This window comes from Puma concolor, chromosome D4, assembly GCF_028749965.1.
Source record: "Puma concolor isolate L17-30 chromosome D4, mPumCon1.1.hap2, whole genome shotgun sequence".
NCBI classification, from domain to species: domain Eukaryota; kingdom Metazoa; phylum Chordata; class Mammalia; order Carnivora; family Felidae; genus Puma; species Puma concolor.
In genome coordinates, this window is record NC_141679.1 from 71,347,476 (window position 1) to 71,372,236 (window position 24,761).

The 24,761-nt window shown below is 42.0% G+C and overlaps 1 protein-coding gene and 1 long non-coding RNA gene across 11 annotated transcripts in view; one reads left to right on the forward strand and one right to left on the reverse strand.

Moving 5' to 3' along the window:
• Window positions 1-24,761, forward strand: part of PALM2AKAP2 (PALM2 and AKAP2 fusion) — a 448,549-nt gene that overhangs the window by 247,397 nt on the left and 176,391 nt on the right. For 6 of the 10 annotated variants that reach the window (XM_086683682.1, XM_086683680.1, XM_086683683.1 and 3 more), the window contains one exon: window positions 7,631-8,326. The exons of 3 other annotated variants lie outside the window; for them this stretch is intronic. In XM_086683682.1, the coding sequence (XP_086539808.1) occupies window positions 7,631-8,326 (696 nt within the window). Of the gene's footprint in view, window positions 1-7,630; window positions 9,503-24,761 lie in introns of those variants that run through there. One more of the 10 variants, XM_086683690.1, reaches the window with a different exon arrangement.
• Window positions 95-16,421, reverse strand: LOC147574988 (uncharacterized). The gene is made up of 2 exons (XR_015242945.1): window positions 15,986-16,421; window positions 95-782 (listed from the first exon to the last, which is right to left on the reverse strand). It is a non-coding gene; the product is annotated as an uncharacterized LOC147574988 (long non-coding RNA).

Sequence of the window (24,761 nt, forward strand, 5' to 3'; positions counted from 1 at the left end):
TCATTCCCTTTATCCTGTGTAGTCGTAGTTCCAGAATCATTGCCGTTGAAACACGTAGTCTGTTTCCCTAATTGTGCACATATGGCTTCACCTGCTCAGAGAACCTACAAAGTTCTTTATTTCATTATCTCAAAAGGCAAAAGTAAGGATGAGCTATCTGCCCTTTGTAGATTTGATGTGATTGTTAAATTTCTTCATGTTAGATTGCCCCATGTAAGTGTCAGGAGCCCCTTGGGGGGTCACTGAGGAGCCTTCTTGAAAAGTAGAGGAGGGAATGGTGTAAGGGGATTTGAGAGTCAGGGCTCAGGTGTTCTCTCCCATTTCAGACACAGCAGCTCCTCTGTCCTTGGGTTTATATTGTATTTCTATATCAGATTTCCATCTGAATAAAGGGTTTAACAGTTTTAAAAATAGATCTTCTCTGTTGTTGGGGTCTTCACAGCTATTGATTTTAGCACCTCACAACCTTGCTTTTCTTCTGTATTTGGTATCATCTCAGATCTGAAAAGTAAGCTTCCATTATTTTTCATCATCGCGTTGATGAAAACATTGCACAATTGGATCCAAAGTCAGAGGCCTGTGACATACTGTTGGGGTCTCCTGGCCCTTGAGAACCCTAAGTAGACATGTATGGGGCATGATCATTTAATGAGTAACAAGTTCTGGCAATTGTCTTGACACCCAAAGGCACATATTTCTGTCTTTTTCACAGGAATATAAGGGACTTGATGATGATCCAGATGTGCTGTGTCTCTGGCTTTGCCTAAATTGTCTATAAAGAACTGGAACAAAAAGAAAACGAGATTAATCTGTATACCTTCTGCCTGATGAATCCTCCCTGGTTCTTGGTGGTCTCTGCTCTTTGAAAATGAACTTCAGAATTTAGCCAGCCATGATCTCAAGCTACTGCTACATAGTTTATGTAATTCCTTCCTTCTATTTTTTTAAAATCAGAACTTTGGATGTCTGCCTCCACACCTTTCCCAGTGTATAAGATTCTTTTTTTTTTTTTAAGTTTATTTAATTTTTAGAGAGCGACAGAGAGAGCAAGCGGGGATGGGGGGAGCAGGCAGGAGCAGAGAGAGAGAGGGAGAGAGAGAATCCCAAGCAGGCTCTGTACTGTCAGCACGGAGCCTAATGTGGGACTTGAATTTACAAACCATGAGATCATGACCTGAGCCTAAACCAAGAGTCGGATGTTTAACCCACTGAGCCACCCAGGCCCGCCCCCCGCCCCCGCCCCCGCCCCAGTGTGTAAGATTCTTAAGACACATTTATCGATAAGGGAACTGATCCCTGGGTCTGAAGCACTGAACGCATTTATATCCCTGGGTGCTTTATTTTTTTCCAATCTTCTCCACTCATCTGGGTTTCATTTCTCTCTTAGTGGTATTCTTTCTGGCACTTTTTGGACTGAAAACCGTCCTTCTTGACCAAGAAGATAGGAGCAAAATCAGATATAGGAAATTGGCTTTTGCTCTTGTTATCCATGATATCACAACTTTGCTGACTTACTTTTGTTGATACTAAGGTATCCTGGGAAAACAATTATTCCAAGAAATTTTTGATTACTGGTTTTTGAAGTTAGAGATTGCCTAAGTGTTGGGATGAGAGGGAAAATCCACTCTGAATCAGTTTCCTCACTTTCACTGTTATTTTGCCATTATGATAGCCAGTTTTGTATTTCCATCCTCAAGAGAAGGTACGAGCATATATGTATATGCGTACTCATAGGCCAGCAGGAAAAGATTGCATGTATGTGCTTCACTCAATAAGCCAAGCATGTGCACCGTTTCTCTTCTACATTCCCAGTGCGATGTCAGCTACTGGATGTTCACTTCTGGGTAACAGTCATGATCTGGCTGTCTGTTGCCCTCCTAACATACTTTATACATCATTGGGTCACAAGGCACACAGGCTGTTTACAGCGCCACAGGATATCAAAGCTGGATATCCTTCATTGTACAAATGGGAAAAGTGAGGTCCAAAGACAGGGTGTCACCTCAATAGGAATTCAGACCAAGTGTCTTCCTCCCTTTCCCCAGTACCTCCCATCTTACTGACTAATGACAGTAGGCGGTGTCATTTTATACTTTACATGTGGACCTTCGGCCTTCTACCTCCTCCCACTGATCACAGTGGGTCAAAACAAGTGAGCTGGGAGAACCCTGATGAGTCAAGGGATGTGACATGATTGAGTTTTCCGTCCTCATGGAACACACTGTCTTGTTTGGTATGCTCTTGGCTTGTTTCTGAAATGGAATCATGTGATTGGTCAGCCACATGTCACTTGTGTTGGGTGTTCTTGTTTCCTTTTCCCTAGGCTCCTTATAGTCTTTAGAGCTGCCTTCTCTTTACCAAAGCTAATGGTAACTAGGAACAAAAGAGTACATAGAGCCATGGGAATAAGTTTGAACTGGAATCAAGCATTCTCTGCTTCCCAGACCCATGTCTTTGGGCTCCGCGGCATGCCAGACCAGAACAGCTTCACAGCCCACCCTCACCCTGGTTTTTCGGCAGGTATCTTTCCCAGGGGCCTCCCTTCTAGTCCACACCTGGCTGTTTTCAGCACCTGGAGTCTAGTATTATCAACCCCCGTTAGACCACCTCTGCCTCTTCAAGATTCTCCTTATTGACCAGAGGGCCATGGGGGAGCAAGAACCTAGTAAAGCCAACATCAAAGTGCCATTCCATCATTCACTTGTATCCCTTTGCAGAAAGTCACTGCTTTGGTTCTTATTCTTCACTGACAAAATGAGTATCTACTCACTCCCCTGTCTAGGTTCTTGGAAAGAATCGCACAAATGCTTTAAACCCTCCAACCTTATTGTCATCAGTATGTCATGTTGGGAAATCAGCAATTAAATCTATCATTTTGTAAAAACATACTTCCAGATTTCAGTCCTCCTATCACTGGAACTACCATCAGACTGTCTCCTTTCTTTTTTCTCTCCAGAACCCTCCTCCAGGAAATTTCAGAGAGCTTTTCTTCACATACTTTCTTGTATGTCCATGGGGCTCTCTCAAAATCTCTTTCAGGGGCTTCCCAGAAAGCCTCCGCCCCTCAGCAGCACCCCTTCCTTTTTTTTTTTTTTTCAATAAGCTGAGCACTGGGCCCTCGTCACTACACAGATTGTCCTGTTACCCCTGTGGCATGGGGGAAGCTTGAGGGAAGAGGAGGGAAGAGTAGGGAAGAGCAGGGGGTATTTTTTGTGGTTAGACATGAGAGCATGACGTAATTGAGAGACCTCTGGTAAACACGACTCGGCAGTAACAAGCGGGAGAGTTGTTTAAATTGTGTGCATGGCATCAAAAATAAAATGTCAAATTTAACATGTAAGTCTCATTTTCCTACTGGTTCATATCCACCCTGGTTCACATTTGAAATATCATTGGCTGAGAACTAGAGCAAAATAACAATGCTTGCTCATCAACAACACGTTTAAGATAAACGTTCATGCCTCCTGTGTGGTTTTCTGAATGTCTGATAATATTCTCATATGGGTATCCATGAAGTCAAAGCCTTTGTGTGAAGCAAGAGCTTCTCAAAGTGCTCACCTAAGTATCCCATCCTAAGAGGAGAGAGATGGAATCAAAGCATGTGAGGCTGGACCCTGACAAAACCTGCTAAAAATCTGTTTCTTTTGAAGCCTTGTTTTATCTGAGGGAGGAAATATGGATGGATATTGTATTTTATGGCATAACATACTTAGGTTTATTTTATGAGCAAAATGTCTTCAGATGTTCTACCCCCATATTCTAGAGATATTGCAAGAACAGTGTACAACATGAAAATGTAGATATGAATATGTAACCCTAATGAAACCATGCCACACGTGGTTCAGTCCCAGGGCCACAGCACATTTAACAAAATACAGTTTAAAATCACACACAAGAACAAGAACAAGAACAAGACAAAACTAGAACAAAACTAAAGAGAAACTCTGTTCTTTACCTGTTTTTCCTGAAGGATGTGAAAAGGAATCCAATTCATATCCCCACCGGAAGCATTTCTTACGTTTCGTTTTCTTTCCTCTGCACATCCCCTCCACTGCCACAAAAATGTTCCCTCTCCATCCATATTGCACACAGCTTTTATGAGCTCTCCTTCTGAATTCCTTCTTTCTCAACTGTATTGTGTGTGTGTCTACTTAGCTGTTCGAGCACAGAACTTCTCCTCATCGTCTTTTCTGTCCAGTCTTTGAATCCAGGAACAGGCAAAGACAAAATGAGGGTTGGGGGTTAAGATGACGGAGAGAGGAAGATTGGACCAACAATGACAGCATTCTCATTGGTGGGCAAAAGAAGAAAGACATCTCTAAAGATTCCCATGTTAATAATTTGTATCCAATCACATATGGATATGAAAATGTTTTGTTCCATATTCTGTACTGATTACAGATCAAGGTGTCATTTTGTTCACATATTACTGGATGGATAATTAGATATTGTACCTATAACTGGCAATCATTAGTACCATCCTTATTTACAAATATGTCCCGTGAGTGTTTTAATAGTAATAGGACATAATAACCCAAAATGGTGCTTTTTAAATTATAAGTGTAATATTTAAAGAAGAGGCTTTGGAGTCCGTGCAGAATTTTAAATGCCTATTCTGTTTCTCTGGTGACACGCTTTGTGGAAAATCAGGAAATAACTGAGACAAATATTTCTCTTGACATCACCATCATTGTGTGAGCCCATGTGCTTCTGAAATGACAAAGATCGGTTGGCCTCTCACTGTGTCACTGAAGGAAACTCAAGATCTTTGTGCCGAATAAGTGAAACTTTCAAAATGGACATGATGAAAATCAAGCATTGGATCTGACTTCACAATCTTTTTAGTTAAGTGTGAACTGTGAACAGACTGTATCTTATTACCCAAGCAGATGGAACAGTATCGTTGCTATTTTCTTAACCAGTTCAAACATTAATTACTGTGTGTACCTTTTCATGGGTGTCGTGTTATACAAAGTATTTGTGACTAGATTAAGGCAACCAAAGTAGACTTTTCAATTAGTAGTGTTTGTTTCACAGGTGTGTATATCGGGTACCTTCTATACAAAAGACTTCAAGGTAGGTGCTGGTGGGGAGGGGGGAATCATAGAAAGACGTCAGGCAAAACACTAGCCTTTAGTGATCCTAAAACTCTATGGAGCTAATAAAACATTCCCACAAATAATTATACTACTGAGTGGAAAGTGTGAAGCACCTTCAGAGAGGTTTAGAAATGTTCAGAGACTCTTAAGAAGAGTGAGAGGGGGCAGTGGCTGACTCAGTTGCAAGAGTGTGAGACTCTTGATCTGGGGATTGTGAGTTCATACCCCATGTTGGGGGTAGAGATTACTGAAAAAAATTAAGTTAAAAAAAGAGAGAGGGATGCCTTAGAGATGGAAGAGTCAAAGAAACCTTCTGGAAGAGGAGGCAGCTGACTGGGCATTGATGGATGGGTCGTATTTGGATGTATAGAAACTTAAAAGAAGGACGTTTCAAAAGAAGGGAATCTTAAAAGCAGGAAGAGTTGAGGTGTGGGATGGTAACACCAGTTACTAGATTATGCTAGAGGAAAAGGGGGCCATTGAACATGCGGTTGAAAAGATCATTTGGGTCTTCTTAACATAGTTGGGGAGCTTATAGTTATTCTAAAAGAGGTAAGGACTCATAAGCAGAGATGCCACATGGGAAAGGCAGGCTGGGCAGGGAGACAGCAGGCAGGGAAGGATGTTAAATTCTGGGAATAGTGAGTTTGCTGTGGCCGGGGTGTACATGGAATGAGAGGGGCTGTGAGGCAAGCCTTGAAAGGAAGTTGCAGACAAATTCCAAGGGGAATTATATGCCAAGGTAAGGCATTTGGCATTTATCCTATAAAGACACAAGGAACCAACACAGGGTTTGTGGAGAGGGTGCTATGGGCAGAATGGAGTATAGGCTAGCAGGGTTGGCAGATTTTTTCTATAAATGGCCTGATTATAAATATTTTAGGTGTTGTGGAGCACATATTCTTTTTTTTCCCCTTTCTTTTCCTTTTCTCTTTCTTAAATTCTTTTTTTCTTTACATTCTTTTCTTTCTTTACTTTCTTTCTTTTTTACTTTCCTTCCTTCCTTCCTTCCTTCCTTCCTTCCTTCCTTCCTTCCTTCCTTTCTTTTCTTTTAATAATATTTTAAAAATATAAAACCATTCTTTGCTCCTCTGGACATACAGAAACAAACCTTGGGCCCCTTCTGCCCCCTGCTATGAGAAGTGACAGGTGAACTTGGGCACAGCTGTCATACAGAGAGCAGAAGGGGGCCTGATCTGAGGCAGTGGTAATAGAGGCAGTGGTGAGGAGGTACAAGGGGAGATGTATGAAATGCAATTAATTTCTCACAACAATTGTTTGGCTATGGAAGAAATTAGGAAGAAAAGGACAGATCAGGTGTGATTCTGAGGCTTCTCACTTGAGATACTGTATGGTGCTGGTGTTATGTAAAACCAAGGCTATGGAGGAGTTTTCAGAGAAGGTGGATTCAGTTTTGAAGCTGTGGAGGCTGATGTATCCATGGGTCATCCAGGGAAAGGGTGCCTGGGGACAGTTGGCCTTATGGGACCAATGGTCAGTTCCCTGGCATCCAGAATGTGTGCCTCTGGCCACAGAATGTGTGCCTCTGTGTAACAGATTTGAAAATATGGAGTGTCACACAAGACTAGAACAGGGAAGAGCATGTCCTTAGGAGCCCCAGATAGGCAGCAGGATTTGGGATGAGCTGGAGAGGGGCTAGTCTGATTGGGAAGAGCGGGTAGCATGCCCTTCCAGTAATCTAGGGGAGCAGAAGTGGTGTCTCAGATTGAGTAGTGGCAGTAAAAGAGAAAGAAGTTGATGGATGGGGCAGAATCACGAGGACCTGGCTTGTGTGCTGTGCACACGGCAGAAGAAGGGGCCTTCTGTAGTCATTGTCCCCAAGTTCCAGTGTCACAGGATGACACTACCTCTGTCTTGTTCTTTTTCTGGTTCTTGTTTCAGAAACCTAGCTAAGCGATTGAAGTACTCAGAGCATGGAATCTGACTGCTTTTGTCACTTCAGTCCCCGCACACACCCTGTTTTACTGAACAGTGGAGGATAGCCAGGTCCCACCTGCAAAATCCTTTGCATATTCTTATTCTCCATTAACAGTAAGAGGAAATGCAGGAAAAAAAAAAACAACAGTAGAGTGCTTGGGGAAAGAATTGGAAAAAGATTCAAGGTTTTGGAATTATGGTATTTCATAACCAGGGCCTATAAAATTGCCTATAAGATAAGGGTAAGGTCTCAATCAAGGTAAACTTGCATGTCACCAGCCTCCCTGTAATTCATTACGTTGGATCCAAACAGTCGCTTGTGGTCTTATTTTAGCAGGTCTTCCTTAAAAGTATAAGTGCCACTGAGATATAGTAACTCTGTACACCTGGCTTCCCAGTGTATTAAGCTTCTGTGTTCAAATACATATATAACCACCTCTGTCCACAATGTGCACTCAACTCTAACACTCAAGATGCTTGGCAGTTAGACTAGAAAGGGCACAAAACCTTTTTTTTTTGTCTGTTTGGCAATTAACCATTCACTGGCTTTTTTTGTTGTAACATGCACTTCCTTTCTCTTGTTTTCATTCAAGCTGTGTACGCCATGGAAATTAATGTGGAGAAAGACAAACAAACAGGAGAGACCAAGATTCTCTCTACATCCACCATTGGCCCAGAGGGGGTCCATCAGAGAGGAGTCAAAGTCTATGATGACGGTACCAAAGTAGTGTATGAGGTGCACTCAGGAGGCACTGTAGTAGAAAATGGAGTGCACAGATTAAGCTCAAAGGATGTAGAAGAGCTTATTCAGAAGGCGGGACAATCAAGCTTCAGAGGAGGGCACGTGTCAGAAAGAACTGTGATTGCGGACGGGAGCCTCAGCCACCCTAAGGAACACATGCTCTGCAAAGAAGCCAAGTTAGAAATGGTACATAAGTCTAGGAAAGATCATTCTTCCGGGACCCCAGGGCAGCAGGCCCCAGCTCCCAGCACGGAAGGGCCAGAGGCAAACTTGGATCAGCCAGTCACCATGATTTTCATGGGCTACCAAAATATTGAGGATGAAGAGGAGACTAAGAAGGTGCTAGGCTATGATGAAACCATCAAGGCTGAATTGGTCCTCATTGATGAAGACGATGAGAAGTCATTGAGGGAGAAGACCGTGACGGACGTGTCCACTATCGATGGGAATGCGGCAGAGCTTGTGTCCGGGAGGCCAATCTCAGACACCACAGAGCCCTCATCCCCAGAAGGGAAGGAAGAGAGCCTGGCCACAGAGCCAGCCCCAGGTACCCAAAAGAAAAAGCGCTGTCAATGCTGTGTTGTCATGTGACCACTTCTTTCTTCCCTTTTCTTCTGGGCAGCCTCTGTGCTCTCCACCACTTACGTAGACCTCACTGTACCACTAACTGCAATACTGTGAACTGGAAGCAAACACCTGCCTTGCCTTGCAGTTGGATTGCTTTGATCTTTCTTATTTTTCCCCTCTCATTTTTCTCCAGTTTCCTCACCTGAGAGACAGCGTGCATGTGTTTGCTTCATTCTTTCCAAGAACTTGCTTTTCCTCTAAACCTTTCCTTGTGTCTTCGAGAGTGAATCGATTTCTTACTGCTCGATTGGAATGGACTCTTCACATCAGCCAGTTATCTAGTAGCCTTAATTCACTTGACTGGAATTGAACCCAGTGGTACCGGGGGTTTCATTTTGTAGCGTGTTCCTATAATGTAGTCACACGTCACCACGTCGCTGACTTCTCCCTTGCCTCCCTTGCTGTGGATCTTTGCTTTTATATCTCGTGTGGCAAAATGCTGTTGGCTCTAGCTGGTAGCTAGTGTGGCCAAAAGTGGACCTTACTTAGTCTGTTCAATCTAGGGTGATGCTTTTTGCTGCCTTACATAAGCTTCCAGATTACAGTATTGTGCATCTATGGCTTTCCTTCTGTTAAAACTGAAATGAAGTTGATGGAAAAGAAAAGAACCCAGTGCTTTGTCACGGCTGAAATGTAGGGACTGATTCCGTAACCTGCCCATCGGCAGCTGCCTCTTTCTGCGGCTTAACTGATGGACCCTTTATATATGAAGCACCATTTTTAATTTTCTAAGGACATGAAACAGACATTGTTTTGAGCATTAGTCGTGATCTCTAAACTTAGGCATATCCATGAGCCTTGCTTCTATTGTCTCAAAAAAAAAGTCAATTTTTATATTGTTTTCTTTTTCACGGATATTTTCTGATCATGTTAATGTATTTTCGACGAAGGGATCATTTTGAGGAGTATCTCTGCAGTGACCCTATTTCTAAACCAGTCTTTCTGACCTACAGTGGTCGCTGCCATGTTTCCACTTCATTGTGGACGGACGGTGCTGGAACTGAATTTACCTGTTCATCTCACCCGCCCGCTTGATTACAGAGCCTTACTTCTGGACTCTTTTCTTTCTGTCCCCATGAGAAAGAGAATGTTTCCCGTGACGTCACCGTGGAGGTCTAGCCAGCCCTCAAAACAAACTTGAGAATGTAAAAAAATGTTTAACAAAGACCTGTCTTCTCCACGTTAAGCACTTAAACTCATTCTGCAAGTACCAATTGAGTGGCACATAGCTGAGCTGCCTATTAAGGCATGTTTCTTAAACTTTTGGGGATTTCGGAACATCAAAGATGAGGGTTTTTTTTTGTTTGTTTCTTTTTTTCTAGAACACAATGAACAGTTCTTTAAATAAATTCTTAGCATTCTCCCAAAGCAAACAACCACATGGGTTAGTAAAACCAAAGGGAAGCAATTTAGTAAAATAATAATACAGTAATAAAACAAAGATGTAAAATTTTAAATGATTTTAATAACAGAGATATCGCAACTTGAAGATATTTGCCCAAGTGTTCATGGCATTGTTGTGAATCGTTCACAAAATTTATCTATGTTCCGTAGAACATAGTTTTTAAAAACATACAGTAAGTCATACGACATCAAGGCTAACTTCTGTGGAAAGTCAATGAGAAAAAAATAAGGTCGTCTTGAGAGAATTTCTTAATAGAACCAGCTAAATTTGTCCTAAATAGCTTTCTCAGTGCTAACTCTATTATTATTTTAAATTTCTGGGCTTAACATTCTATTTATTCCAATGGACAGGGGAAAAAAATGACACTTTAGTTAAAAGTTAATTTTTATCAAATAGTTATATTTTAATTAGCACAAAGTGAGTCACTTTATCACCACTATGTAAACAAGCAAAAAAAAGAGTTCAAGAAGGGACGACTGAAGGAGCTAAATTCTGCTTTCTAAGATGATTCCATCAATGGCTTGCTTTGGAATAGTTGAGAGGGTTCCCTCTAAATAATCTCAGGTTCACTGAAGCAGCTGCAGTGGTATAAAGCTGCTGTCTTACCTAGGAATACATCTGGTTTTACTGCCTAGAAATCTCCCCACTCAGCTTCACGCTCCTCAGTCAGTGGTCACGTACACGTTATTTAGATGTTAAAGAACATGACCTGCCAGATAAACCTATTGACATAGAAAAAGAAAACAGTCTGAATGTTTGGACAATCTATTATTTTAATAATTTATTTAATAAAGAAACAACCTAAAAGTTGACCATAGCTTATCTTTTTTTACTCACTTAGGGATTAAAACTATTCTATAGAAGTTTTTAAAAGCACAGTTAGTGAGTACAATGGTAGAATTTAGAACCCGTGAGCTTGCTGTTTGAGAAACAGTCCTTCTTCGAGGACAGAGAATTCCCAGAAATGACCTACCCGTCCTTCCATAGTGAGCTAGTTCCTGGTGAAGAAAATGATCTGCCCCTCTCACCACAACCCTACACATGAGATCTAAAAGACCAATGATAATCTGCACTTTCATTCATCAATTATTATTATAGGGATTAGCAAATTATATGAATTAGAGGTCTGTCTATACTTTTACTATTAAAGCCTATCATTTAATCGTTTAAAGTAAGACATGTCACCTTTATTAAAATGATATGTGGCCATAGTAAATGGTTTGTTTGAATATGGCATATGTTTGCATATTTTGTATCATTTTCCTATAAAAACGGAGGACTCAGGCTCAGCCAGTGCTTTTATGGGATGAGACCTATAATCTCACCTACAGTAACAAGTAACTACCCTTCATAATGAAAATATCCTCAGTGTTGTGATTGAGAACATTTTGTCTTCCTTGCTATCATTCTCTGTAAAAACTTTATTATGTATGGCATCACACCCTCCAAAAATATGTAAGTGTTGACTTACATAGCGAGACTAATTAGAGAATCCGTAATGAAGCTGCCAAACTATGATCTTTTTGAGCTAATGGTTAGTTGGATTTTCTTCTAAAATTTTATAATCGGTTTCCCTTGAAATGGAAAGAGGAGAAAGTGGGGAAGGAGGGGTATTTCATTTGTTATAAATAGATGTTCAATGCATTGAACTCAAGATCTTTTAATGGTTAAAATGGTAAAGTTTAACCTTACGTATCCCAAAAAATCTTGATGACTTATATATCCTTGACTCCGTTTTCTTTGATGTACAATAGGACAAACTAAGGGGAATTTTTTTTTTTTACCTTGTACCTCTTTTACCCATAATTCTATTAATTCTTTCCATAAACAAAATTAATTGCCTCTAACAGTGATTGGCCAGTGTCCAGTGATATAACTTGGTACTGGGAGGAGAAAGGGTGAGGGGATTCCTGTCTGGCCAAATCCAAAGCATGGTTTCCTTAAGCCTTCTGAGCAACCTAAAAATATTCAAAGCCTTTCAGGAAACTCAAACAAATTCTAGAGTTCATTTGATTTGACTCCTTTTTGAACTGTTACTACACAGGTATCTGCTTTAAATTCCCACCGACTCCATTTTACTTCCTGGTGGTAAAGGTATTTTTCCTACATACAAGTAGAATGTCTTACTGTTAGGGTCAAGTTTTCATAAAAGGGGAAAACACAGAGATGCAATATCATCTCCGGAGCAAAATGTGGAGGCCAAGCATGAAAACAGTTTATTTCTCTTTGCTTCTTGCAGAATTTCATTTCAAGGGAGCATGCGACACCTTTGAAATGACCATTCATTTAATGCTGGTAACTAATGCTTAGCAAAAGAGGAGGAAGGGAATATGGTGACAGAGGCAAGATTGAACCACTAAACAAGTTCCTCCTTTTTAAAGGCATTAACCCTGTCAATTTAAAACACAGATAAACAGGGACAAAATTCTCACGGGGGACTTTCTGTTGTTCAGCCATCTCTCTTGTCACTGAGGTTTAACTCACCGAAGGGCCCATTCCTGGTGGGAATAGTCTCATCTCCCAAAATGTGATTTGTTTACAACAAAAACCATTCCAAGGCAAGCAGTTTTAAGTTCTATTTTTGCAACACGCACATCCAGTTATTCAAACCACAAGTAAGTTTTGAAACGCTGTGAATATGCAACCTTTTAGCAGCTCCTCAATGTACTATGTGTCAAGGCGTACGGAATTCCACTAATTAGGATAGAACCCGAGAGTTTCCTTTGTCCTATTGGATAGTACAACCCGGCAGGTAACACAGCTATGGTATCTATCACAAGCAGCTCCAGGAAATGAGCCAGATGAGATCTTTGATCCTTGCTGCCAACTTACTCATCGTATAGCCTTCTTCTGGTCTTACCAGGAAAACTTGCCTACATTCTCTAGGGAAAAAGAAGTAAGTCTCATTTGAGGAGCACGGTGTGGTTATGTGTCTGTCTTTCCATAGCTTCAGCAAACTCCATGATAAAATTCCCATTTTAACAAAACCCAAAATACTTATTATTTGAATGTAGAAAAAAAATTAAGACAAAGATTACACCCTGAAAGTTTCAAAGGGCAATTTCCCTGGGGATCCTTAGACCACCTTGCCCACCCCCCTTAATTTTTATAGGACTTAACTAGGCCTCTGCTTCTCCTCCCCACTCCATCAGAACCATAGCACAAACCCCTGCTTTCAACTGGAAAATAGAAGATGTGATTTGGGGGACCTTAAACGTTCTGCATCAAAGATCTGGACAGCCTTAACTTTTGTAAAAATAAAAAACAAAAAACAATTTTTCAGTGCTCTCTTTTACTAAGCAGGAAACCAAAATGTTTCCTGAAAATTAATGACTTTTTTATATTTTGTGACTGTTTTCTAAGTTTCTACAAGTTGGGGGGTGAGTGGTCATCTTCTCCCCATAATGCCTCTTCCTAGTCAACTGGGGCTCTTCTTCGCAAGTCACTGCATTTTTATCAAAAGAAACGCATATTTCATGAACCGTCAAATTCTCCCTAGACTTCAGGCAGTCCTTCTGGAGTAAAAGAACAGAAATACAGAAAGAAAAGAATTACAGGGTGGCTTTCTTTTTATTTTCCTATGGTTAATGTACTGTATGGTATGTATGTTTACAGAATGTATCTGCCTTGTGAACAAAACAAATGACAAAAACAGAGTTCTGATGTGCCATTTGAAAGTTTGCCTTAGCATTGCTGTTCATGTTCTTCTTTTCTGTCCTTTAAAACAAACAAACAAACAAACAAACAAAAAATGCAGGTTGTATTCCAAAGCTGTATTAACACAACATTCTCTTCCCCGCCCCTGCCCAGCCCTCTTCAGGGCTGTAAATTTCGTCACAGGAGCCTTGAGGCAGAACCTTGCAGGTCAGGCGCAGGGAGAATCAAGTAGACATAGCTTGGACATTGTCTATGCCCGTCTGTCAGCCAAGCGTGTCCCTGTGTTCTCACCTGAGTCTGATTATCACACCCTGACATTCCTGGGCAGGCCACATGGAGCATGTGACCTTCCGCAGTCCTTCCCACAGTGAGAGGGTGAACCTGTGGGCCTCCTCTCTGGGTCTGGGAGCATATTTTTAAGCACAAGTGGCATAGCTTGAAAAGGCAAGAGACATGGACTCAACTGGTGTGACTGAGCCATAACTGAATGGTGTGCCCATTTGTTATGGTCTAAGATGATTACCCTCTGGGCGGGAGTAAGGAGTGGCTATAGAAATTGAATATTTTACATTTGTGTATTTTTTTAAGGAAAGCTATTTTTATAATGAAATCTATATGCATTATGAAGCTTGAGTTTGAAAACACCCTTGATTGAATTATTTCTCCATTCCACAAAGGTAACTTTCTGGTGAGTTCTATAGCATGAACCCAGACCTTGGGGGTCGTGATCAGAGGTCCCGTGACCTGCCCTTTTGCCCCCACTGCGTGAAATCCAGTGTTTCCAAACAGATCTAGGTTGTAAGATCAAGCTTTCTATACCTATCATCAGATAAACCATCTTATATGGCCAGATAGCTCTCTGGGCTATGCCTTTAATAACATATAATGATCTTTTGGAAGGGGATAGCCATTTTATTTTATTTTATTTTATTTTATTTTATTTTATTTTATTTTATTTTACTTTGTTTTATTTTATTTTATTTATTTATTTATTTATAAATATGAAATTTATTGTCAAGTTGGTTTCCATACAACACCCAGTGCTCATCCCAATAGGTGCCCTCCTCAATACCCATCACCCAACCTCCCCTCCCTCCCACCCCCCATCAACCCTCAGTTTGTTCTCAGTTTTATTTTAAATGTAAGCTCACGACAGCAATGATCGAAGTTCAACTGTTTCACATATTTAAGGACTAATTACTACATTCGAGGGGAAGGGACCACTCACTATGGTACATTTGAATGAGATGGGTAGTCAGAAGCCTCTGGCCATCTACAGTTTATACATAAGCATATAAAATGTATAAACCAAACAGTATCAAATTAGGAGTTATTATTGTCCTTGTAAATATCAGTGGGGCCACACCATACTTTCCAAGTTAAGTAGAGACAAAAAAGAATTGTCTTTATCCACTAATGAGATTCTGAATTTTTAAAGTTGTTGGGTTCCCGCACCCCCGCCACCGCCCAGTTTTCCCCCAAGCTCCTAAGTTCCCATTACAACCAAACTCAGTTTTGTAAAGACCTTCATCCACACCTGTTCCTCTGTCTGAGAGACAGAGCAGCTTAAGTCTCAGAGTCTGCTCGCCACCCCTGTTAGACTCTCTTCCCAGGCAGCGTCCTTGCCCCAAAAGGGGCCTTTTTTCTATGGCCTTAAAAGACCAAATCCTTTTCCAACAAGGCAAGGTCACAAACACTGAAGAAAAATAACCCCTCTGGTTCCCATGCAAATCAATTCCTTTATCCCTAGAATCCCTCCAACTGGCCCAATTCAAACTCAGCGTCATGGAGACAGCTGCGAAAATGAAAGAGCTATACAACTGCCCGAAGGTGTGAAGGGAGAGCCGATATGCTCTCATCTCTTATCACCCAGGAGCCTCACAGTGTTGAGATGGGGTGGCAGGGAGACCTCCAGCTCCTTGGTTTTGCAACTAGTGTTTACATGTAGGGAGGCCACTAGGCAAGGCCTGATCTGAACTGTTCTGTGTGCAGCTCCAACCCCAATTCTGTGATAATCCTATTCCGGCAAGCAGAAGGAGTTCTAATCTCTGCAGGGTTCTGGAACACTCTTTCTTCCTCTCAAGCTCCTGACTTAGCAGAGTTAAAATCATACAGGGGTTCCAGAAAATGTTGTGTCTGATGCAGATTTTCAGTGAATGTAGGTTGTTGATGGAATTTTCAGCTTTAGTAGCTCACTCGGGGCGAGTGACCTCTCTGTAAATATTTCCATTTTTGTGGTTGGTTGGGGGGTGGGGTGGGAGCCTGTCGTGCTGACTCTGAATTAGACTTGCTGGGCTAGCTGCTGTACTTTGTAACCTGAAGTGTACTTTGACTGTTCTATTTCCTTCAGATGAAAAACAACACAAAAACTGACTTCAGAAATAACACTGCCAGCGACAGCCAATGCTGTACTTGTAGCTTCTCTCTGTTTCTCTGTACAGTATTAATAGACAATAAACTGCCTTTTCACTGCATCTACCTCTGTGTGTCTGTGCCCCGATTCTTTCCCCTTCTCACCTGCCACGAGTGGATTTCAGGCCAGACCGCGTTGGGAGCGCCTTCGACCGCTCACGAAAACTAAACACTAATCCAGTGCCTTTCAAACTTGAGCGCGCTTCAGAATCACGTGGGGGTGCCAGCTAAGAATGTGGAAGCTCAGACACACCTCTGGAACTCAGATCCAGGTTCCTGGGTGGGGCCTGCTAACCTGCATTTTTAATCATGTCTCCAGGTGATTCTGATACATGTGGTCCCTGGCCCATCCGTGGGTTTGGGTGTCCCTCTGGGGGAATCCCTGTGGCCTGCCTGTTCCAGCTGGTTTCCACACTAACTAATCCACTTTCCCAACACTTCCTCTCTCGCACCTGCTCTTGCACATCTGTCCACACCTGTCGTCCTTATTCTCATTCTTGCACGCCCCTAGAAGTGGCATTGACTGTGATCCTGTGGGTCAAACTTGGTCAGCCCCTTTAGGCAGTAAGCAGTCATCCACTGCAGTCCTAGAAACAGGAACATCTGAAGACCCACGGGGACTTTGTTATTGTTCTTTACCACTGTATCCTCTTTATCTAGAGTAGGCTCATCAAACTTTTTTCTGCGAATGGCCAGATAGTAAGTATTTTGGCTCGTGGGCCAGATGATTTCTGTCACAACTATGCAGCTTTGCCAGAACTCAGCCATGCAATTCACATACATGAATGAGTGTGACTGTGTTCCAATAAACCTTATTTACAAAACCAGACAGTAGACTGGATTTGGCCCTCTGGCTTGTAGTTTCCTAATCCCTGGCCTCACGTGGGGCCTGGCACATAGTAGGCACTCAATAAAAAGTTTAAAAGTTGTTGTATGAAAGGATGAACAAAGGGCAGATGTGATACCATCTGTAGAACTGTCAGAGAAATTTGTTTTCTTTGAGGATATGGGTAAAAGAAATCAGTGGGGCGTTCTCATCTGTTGGGTTCCGTGGTGGATTTTGTTTTTTTATGTCTTTATGTATGAAAGTTAACTGGAAAGATGACAGTATGAATGGTGTCTTGTAGACAGCTCAAACCACTAAGCTGAAACTCACAAGAGTTTCAACCCCTAGATCAAAAAGTGCAAGGACATCTTGTCCTTGTCAGAACTGCTGGTGATATCGGAACTGGGTGGCCCCTAGGCATCTAAGCATTTGACCCAAATGTCTGTGGAACTACATTTTGTCTGATCCATCCTTCACAGTGAGCGGCAGGGCTTTCCTTATATCATTCTCTCTGTTGATTGAAATACTATCCAGTGTGTGGACATGGGGGCCAGAAGCACAGTGGCACATGACATACCCCATCACCTCGGGCATACTAACAGTGATACATCAGGAGCATGTGAAAAGCTGTGTGTTTACACCCACCGCCATTGTTGTTGTGGAGTTAAAGGAAATTATATTTTTGCAAAGCAGTTTGTGAACGGGAAGTGGATACCAAATGGTAGTTTACATGTGACGAGAAAGTGTCTGTCCCTCTACCAAAGGGTTTACCTTTCCCAAATGTAAAGATTATAGGCCATTCAGGTGTGTTCTAAAACCAGCATAAAAATGGAAGCTGCTTTTCCCTCCCCTAGGTTTGTGACTGCTTTTGTATTGCATTGAACCATATGAAATTTTGGAGAGTGATAGTGTTGAATGTCAACAGTTTCATATAGTTCAAAACGAGTAATTCTATTCTAGGGATCATTTTCCATCATAGAGGGCAAAAGATGACCAGATGAACTCCAAATATAGCAGGACAAACTTAGATACAAAAATAAGAACTTTGAAAGGGAACACAGTTCAGTACCACCAACGCAGAACTAGGCATTTCCCTAGGGTGTGTAGGATTTCCTATAATCTTAACATCGACCCTGTGAGGGAGACAATGCTATTGTTTTCCTTTATACATGAGGAAACTGAGTTACTAAGAGAGTAAGCACCTCACCCAATATGGCAGAGCTATAAGTGGGGGTGGGGTGGCCGTGGGGGGACAGGTTTCAAGCCCAGCCATAACTTCCTTCCACACAGAAGGCTGTGTGTCATGAACGTGGTGTGAGGTTGCAGCTGAGGCTGGACACAGATCTGGATAACAGAGCCATCTATGCAAAAACAGACAACAACAACAACAACAACAACAACCCCCCCACCCCCCACAAAATGGCACCAGTTCTTATTTTGAACCTTTATGTACTCAAGCAAACGCTCTGTAATATTAGCGCCCTCTGGAGGACAGGAGGTGTCTCTGCAGACTTCCATCCCAAAAGAGAAGCAGAGGGTAAAATCACCCCCTGTTCTCTTTTCATTACTGCTTGATAGTTTTTCCTTCCCCATGTAGAAAAAGAATTAACAAAATTGCCCAAACAACTCTGTAAACTCTAGGAGTGGCATGTCCATCTCTGAATGAGCTAGGGTGATTTTGTTGTTGTTGTTGTTGACAGTAGTATTGCTATTGTCACAACAGCTAAGAGGAACAGTGCTGGCAATGAGGCCCTGCCTTTTGACCTAGGCTGTGTCACCCTTCTGCAGCACCACTGCCTCCCCAGCAGCCCCACTCCTCTTCTGCTTGTCTCATACACTGTCAAATCCTCCACTTCATGGACAATGCACAAAAGGAGTTAAATGCTCCTTTCAGAGTTCAGGCTACCAGATCTCAAAGAGATCGTCAAGTACCGAATCACAAGATGGCTATCCACAGGCTGAATCTAGCCTACATTGTAAATTTTGCCTGCATAGTGCTTTCAGATAGTTTTTAATTCATTGCTAAAAATAATAAGAGAATTCTCACTTTAAAAATATGGATTTCCAGTTTCTCTAGATATTTTAGAGGCTCTGTCTTTTTTTTGAATGTCTCAAAGCTATTATTTATTCTGTACAAGTTTCCACTGTACATTAGATGTTCTCCTCTTGCTTACACAGTAAACAAGTATACATCAGCCATTTGGCTCAGACTCACAAATCTTCCCTGGAGAAGGGTGTCAGGCCATTTACATTCTGGGTGTCTTTCTCTGATGCCTCCTCCTGGGGGCACTGGAAGGCACCAGGATCCAACCTGTGTGGGTGTGCAAAGAGCTTCACACACAGAACCCCATGTGTTGGGGTGAACAGCTTTACTCTCCCGGAGAGCACAAAGTTGTATCCAACTACATAGAGCAAACTCAAACCTGTAGGAAAGAATCACACAACTGAGGCAAGATGTCCCAGAATACCCAAGCTCCAGCTCCCAGGCTAGGACTGAAGACCGATGCCAAGAGGAGCCGAGGGTGGCATGGGCATCCCTGAGAAACTTGGTCCAGAGGGCTTAAGTCCAGGAGACTCTGAGAAGGTTGGGGGTAGGGAGTGGCAGGGAGATCCAGAAGAAAAAGCATGTTAAGAGGGAATAAATTAGGGGCACCTGGGTGGCTCAGTCAGTTACGCATCTGACTCTTGACTTCAGCTCAGGTCATGATCTCATAGTTTGTGATCTCACAGTTTATGAGGTTGAGCCCCGCATTCAGCTCTGTGCTGACAGTGCAGAGCCTGCTTGGGATTCTCTCTCTCCCATTCTCTTTGCCCCACTCCTATGTGTGTGGGCTCTTTCTCTCTCTCTCTCTCTCTCAATAAACAAATCAACTTAAAAAGTTTTAAGGGAATAAATTAAAGGTGTGAGAGGCACCAGGGATAAGGGGCTTGTGCTATCCTTCAATTGTTTTTCTAGCTAACCATTGCCTGGAGCTGATAGCAGCTGTCTCCTTTAGAGGAGCCACACTTTCCCTCACCATCACCACCACCACATCCTATGATCTTACTCTCGGCCAGCTTCCTTTGTTCATGTCACCTGCCTTGCCCCTTCTGACATCTGAGTGCATTACCCCTAATCTACCATAATCTACCCATTTTATGGCTGGGTCAGATGAGTCCCAGGTGGAGATGAGACTTACCCATAGCAAGACAATAGCTGAGACAGAGCTAGAGATTAAGTCTCCTGAACTCTTTTGGGAGCATGAGGCTTCATACTATGTTTGGATTTGGATCTGATAGAAGCATTTAAAATTTTGAACAGGCTACAGGCAGAAAACCAGTCTCAGAATCTGGTGCTTTTGCTTTTTGATGGGAAAACCCACCTACTTGTATGGTGATGGATTATCACAAAGCTGGTGAGCTCATTTACAACTCAAGAGAAAAAAATTCCTTTCCCTACAATGTATAGTGCATGTAAAGTATACATATGTATGTAAAGTATACATATAGAGTGTGTGTGTGTGTGTATATGTATTATACTATATAGGTATATAAAGTGTGTATATATATATATATATATGTACACTATATAGGTATATAAATTGTAAATCATATATATATGCTACTCTGTCTACCTTTGGTTAAATGAAAATGAAATGTTTTAAGAGCTTTGTGTTATCATATGCTTTTTGGTAAAAAGGTTCATTCCTGGAAAGATAAACAAAAACCTTGTGGTCGACAGTTGAATACTTCTGGGGGCTTCATAGCTCTTTTTAGAGAAAATATGAGGTAGATCCCCCATGTACTTAAATTTAAATGTGGTCTTGTCTCCTCTCCTAATTCTTGGTCTTTTGTTGTGCTCCTGAGGCTATATTGTCACGGAATAGAAATGTTCTCTAAGGTTTACTTCCTTATCTTATTAAGAAAAGCAATCAGCCAGAAGTTTGACAATTCAGAGAGCAAATGAAACGGGACTCTTTCCTCCCATGGCTTGTCCTCAAACACCAGTGTGATCTAGTGTTTTCTTGTAACTTTTAACTACAGGCTAATGAAACTTAAGATGCTAATTGTATTTTCCCCACTTTCTTTCCATTTCTAAGTCATGAGAATTAAAAATATGAGCAGTGGACCTAGGTAAGGGTTCTTTTCAGGTAAGGGTTCTTAGGTCAGCCCAAGGGCAACTTGAAGGCACGATAAAGTCTGGGGTCCGTGTGAATCATCCTGTCCACACTATTAGTTTATGCAGCCTCAAATTCCATTTTGTAAAGAGAGGTTTCAAATCAGAGTTCACAAACGGGTTCAGTCATTTCTTCTGTCCCTGAATTCCAACCAAACCCTAAGTATACTCAGAGACTCAGTGTGAGATTCTGTCATATACCTTAACTTGGTTTCTCCTAAACTTTGACTTTTGGGCACCAGTTTAATTAGTTCTATCCTGTGTGAATATCACCTGTGGACCATTATGTGGTTTTTTAGCCACTTCTTTGACTTAAATTTACTTAAAAGATAGTTTTGTAGCCCTACCTACGTGTCATAAAAAAGGTAACTCTCAAGGGGCACCTGGCTGGCTCAATCAGAAGAGCATGGGACTCTTGATCTTGGGGTTGTGAGTTCAAGCCCCATGTTGGGTGTAGAAATTACTTACATAAATAAACAAACAAGTAAACAAACTTTGAAAAAAAGTAACTGTCAAAATAAAGGCAAATCAACATCATTAATTCCCAGCTGCATACTGTTGCCTAATTGTACAGTTACCTGTGACCAGCTCTCATTGTCAAAGGAGGGAATAGCCAGGTTGGAGAACTCTCAAAAATACATCTCCAGCCCTTTCATATTACCAGGTAGAATGAAAGAGAATCAAATGATAATAACTCTGTCTCTCTATGTGGTTCAGTGCTATTTAGTACCATGTTCATTTATCCCTGAAATGGTGGAAACACTGTCTTCCCACATTGGATTCTCTTAAAAATCCCAGTCCCTCACTCTGAAAATTAGAATGAGAAATACAAAGTGACTCGCCAAAGCAACAGGAAGGAAAAGCAGAGACATGGAGCTGGTATTCAAGCCCGGGGGGGGGGGGGGGGGGGGTGGCGGTTGGGAGGAGACTTCAAACTCTCTGTCACACCAGGTGTCAGTCACACTGCGCCTTGCATAAGGAATGAATTGAATACATCCACGACAAACTTAAAGTCTCCATAAAGCTCTCCATCATTTAAACAAAAGTAACATCCGTTCCATCTGGAGCTGTCCCCGGCGTAAGCAGTTTTTCACTGATGGAGACCAGATCTGATTGGGATCCCTAAGTTAGGGATTTAGTCCATGCAAGCTGTAAAACTCTCAGTACTAGAGATTAAGCAGACCTTAATGGAAGAAGAACCACTCAGGGACATCTCAACTTCTCCTTTTCTCTTCTCTTCCTTCCCTTTTCTTCTCTCTTCACTCTTTTCTTCTTTTCCTCCCTCTTCTCTTCTTTTCTATTGTGTGAGCCTATAGTCCATGTGAGATGCAGTCAGTCCCACCTGTAGGGTGAGTTGGACTTCTCAAAGAGCCGTGAGTTCTCCCATGGAGCGCCATGCTGTAGCTCTCTGGTTCTCCTTTCCTGCTTGCTTAGAATCTGGGACATTTCCTTAAAAATAGAATTATACTAGTGCCCCACCTCAGAGATCCTGATTTAATTGGTGTAGGTGAGGCCTGGGGCATTCATTAAATGGCTGCAAGTGATTCCAGTGGGCGACTGGGTAGGAAACAATGGCACAGGGGAGCCCGGGGTGGGCAAGAGTGGTCCAGAAGAGAGATAGATCCAGGCTGGAATCCTGGGTCTGTCATTGGCCAGCTGGCTAATCTGGGCAATTGATTTCAATTCACCACACCTCAGTTTCCTCTTCTGTAAAATGAGAATACTACTTTGTAAACTTTCTATTAGAAATATCCTAAAGACTTTTCTTTCTGCTTCGCCTTTCTCCTATCTTTCCCCTTCCAAAAGGAAAGTGTTTGAGGCAGTTTATAGAAAAAGGCACAGCAGATATGAATATAGAGGGAAATCAGGTCAAGAGAAAAATAAGACAAAACTAGAGGACTCAATCTAGCATAGATTTCTGAGTGTGTGTTTCTCTCTCTTTTGTTTGAGCAATTCAGTTTGTAAAATGTGGGACGTGATACTTTTTTATTAAATAAACCACTGAATTCTAAGTTCTTGTGTCTGTTTTGAAAACAAAGAAAACATCAAATTATAGAATCAGCATTTTTGAGTGTGAAGGGGTCCATGGCCTGGACTTTGTCCTAGATCTGCCATTGATTGTGTGACTTTTTACTCTCTTGGCCCAAACCTTCTCGTCTATAAAATGAGTAATTTTACTAGATCATTCTTAAGGCAGTTCTGTGTGACATTCTAGGTGGATATTAATACCAAGAGTCTTTCTCTATAATTAAGAAAGAAGGAAAGATGGAAGGGAAGGAGGGAGGGAGGGAGGAAGGAAGGCAAAAGAAAAAGGAAAAGGAAAAAAAAGTACATTAAGCTGAGAGAGGGGTTTCCTAAAAGGTCCAGAAATCTCTAGCCTTTCAAAGCCAGCACATAAGTAATCTGCCGTGGCTCTGGCCTGACTCTGAGGAGCCCCTGGGCAAATCCCTTATCACTACCTTCCTTCTGGGTCTTACCAACCCAGGGTTTTTCCAAGCCCAATGGAAAACTGGTGCCCCTTTTCCTGTGTATAAAATTTAGTGGGGCAACACCTCATTTACCAAAACACCTGGTCCTCCGTGGTTGAAAATAGGAGTTTGGATTCCCTTTTTAAAATATAAACCAGGATGTCTAGGTGGATCAGTTGTTTTAAGCATCTGATTTCAGCTCAGATCGTGATCTCACAGTCCGTGAGTTTGAGCCCTGCATGGGGCTCTGTGCTGACAGCTCAGAGCCTGGAGCCTGCCTCAGATTCTGTGTCTCCCTCTCTCTCTCTCTGCCCCTCCCCGACTCGTGCTTTCTCTCTCTCTCAAAAATAAATAAACATTTAAATAAATAAATAAATAAATAAATAAATAAATAAATAAATAAATAAATAACCAACTGGCCTTTTAGGAGCTAAAGCCTAACATCTTTGTGCTCCACTCTCTCCTGAACCTGAGAATCTTGGAGAGTGGGTAAATACCCGCCTAGAGGCTCATGGGAGGTGAGTGCAGCAGGCACACACCAGTACTCATTTATTCTAAATGTTTCTCCAAAGAAACTTTAAATATTTGAGCCGCATAATGACAGTGCTTCTCTCCCCTAGACAATGGATGTTCTGGGTAAGACACAGGCCCCATCTCATGTGTCCCATAGCTTAATGTCCAGTGCACCTGGATCTGAAATCAAAACTTCAGTTCTGCTCCTTCGTAGCTCTGTGTCTTTGGGCCACTTAGTCTGTATGCTCTGCAATACACCACAGAGAGTTTACGAAGCGTAAGTGTGTTTGTATTGATGCAAAGAGCTTTAGAAGCAGTAGATAAAAAGCCAGTCACAGAAGTTCCCAGTTGGATGGGGTTAGTTGGCCGAAGTTCAGCTGGGGCTAGTTTGGTTTCAGGTCCTTTCATCTCTCAGGAGAAAATTCCCCTTGCTGAATGTTGGGAGGAGAAGTGGGAATTCTCAGGTCATTTCCCGAGGCCATGGCAGGGTACCAAACCCTTCGCTGCAAAGTGCAGAAGAATCCATCAACTCATCGCCATGGCACTGCCCAATTTCATAAAGACAGAGAATTGCTGCTTTATTCGTTCCTTCCAGAACTGAGATCAGACTCTTCTCTCTGACAGTCAGAATTTGCTAAAATGTAATACCTTCTCCTCTATCTCCCCTTTTCTCCACATGAGTTCCCACTGGTTCCTAATGTAAACTTTCCTTTTCAATGAAGGAGCCCAGCCCCGCCCCTCACTGGCCACATACACCCTATGCTGTCCTGTACACATCTAACATAGCCCCTTTCCTGTCTACATTTTGTGAAGTTGTCATCGCCAGGCTTGGCCAAGCTCAAATGCCTTCAGCTCCATTATTCACAGCCTCTGTCCTCTGTCCTCCTGGTCCCCTCATTCGTGGCTGAGACTTTATGT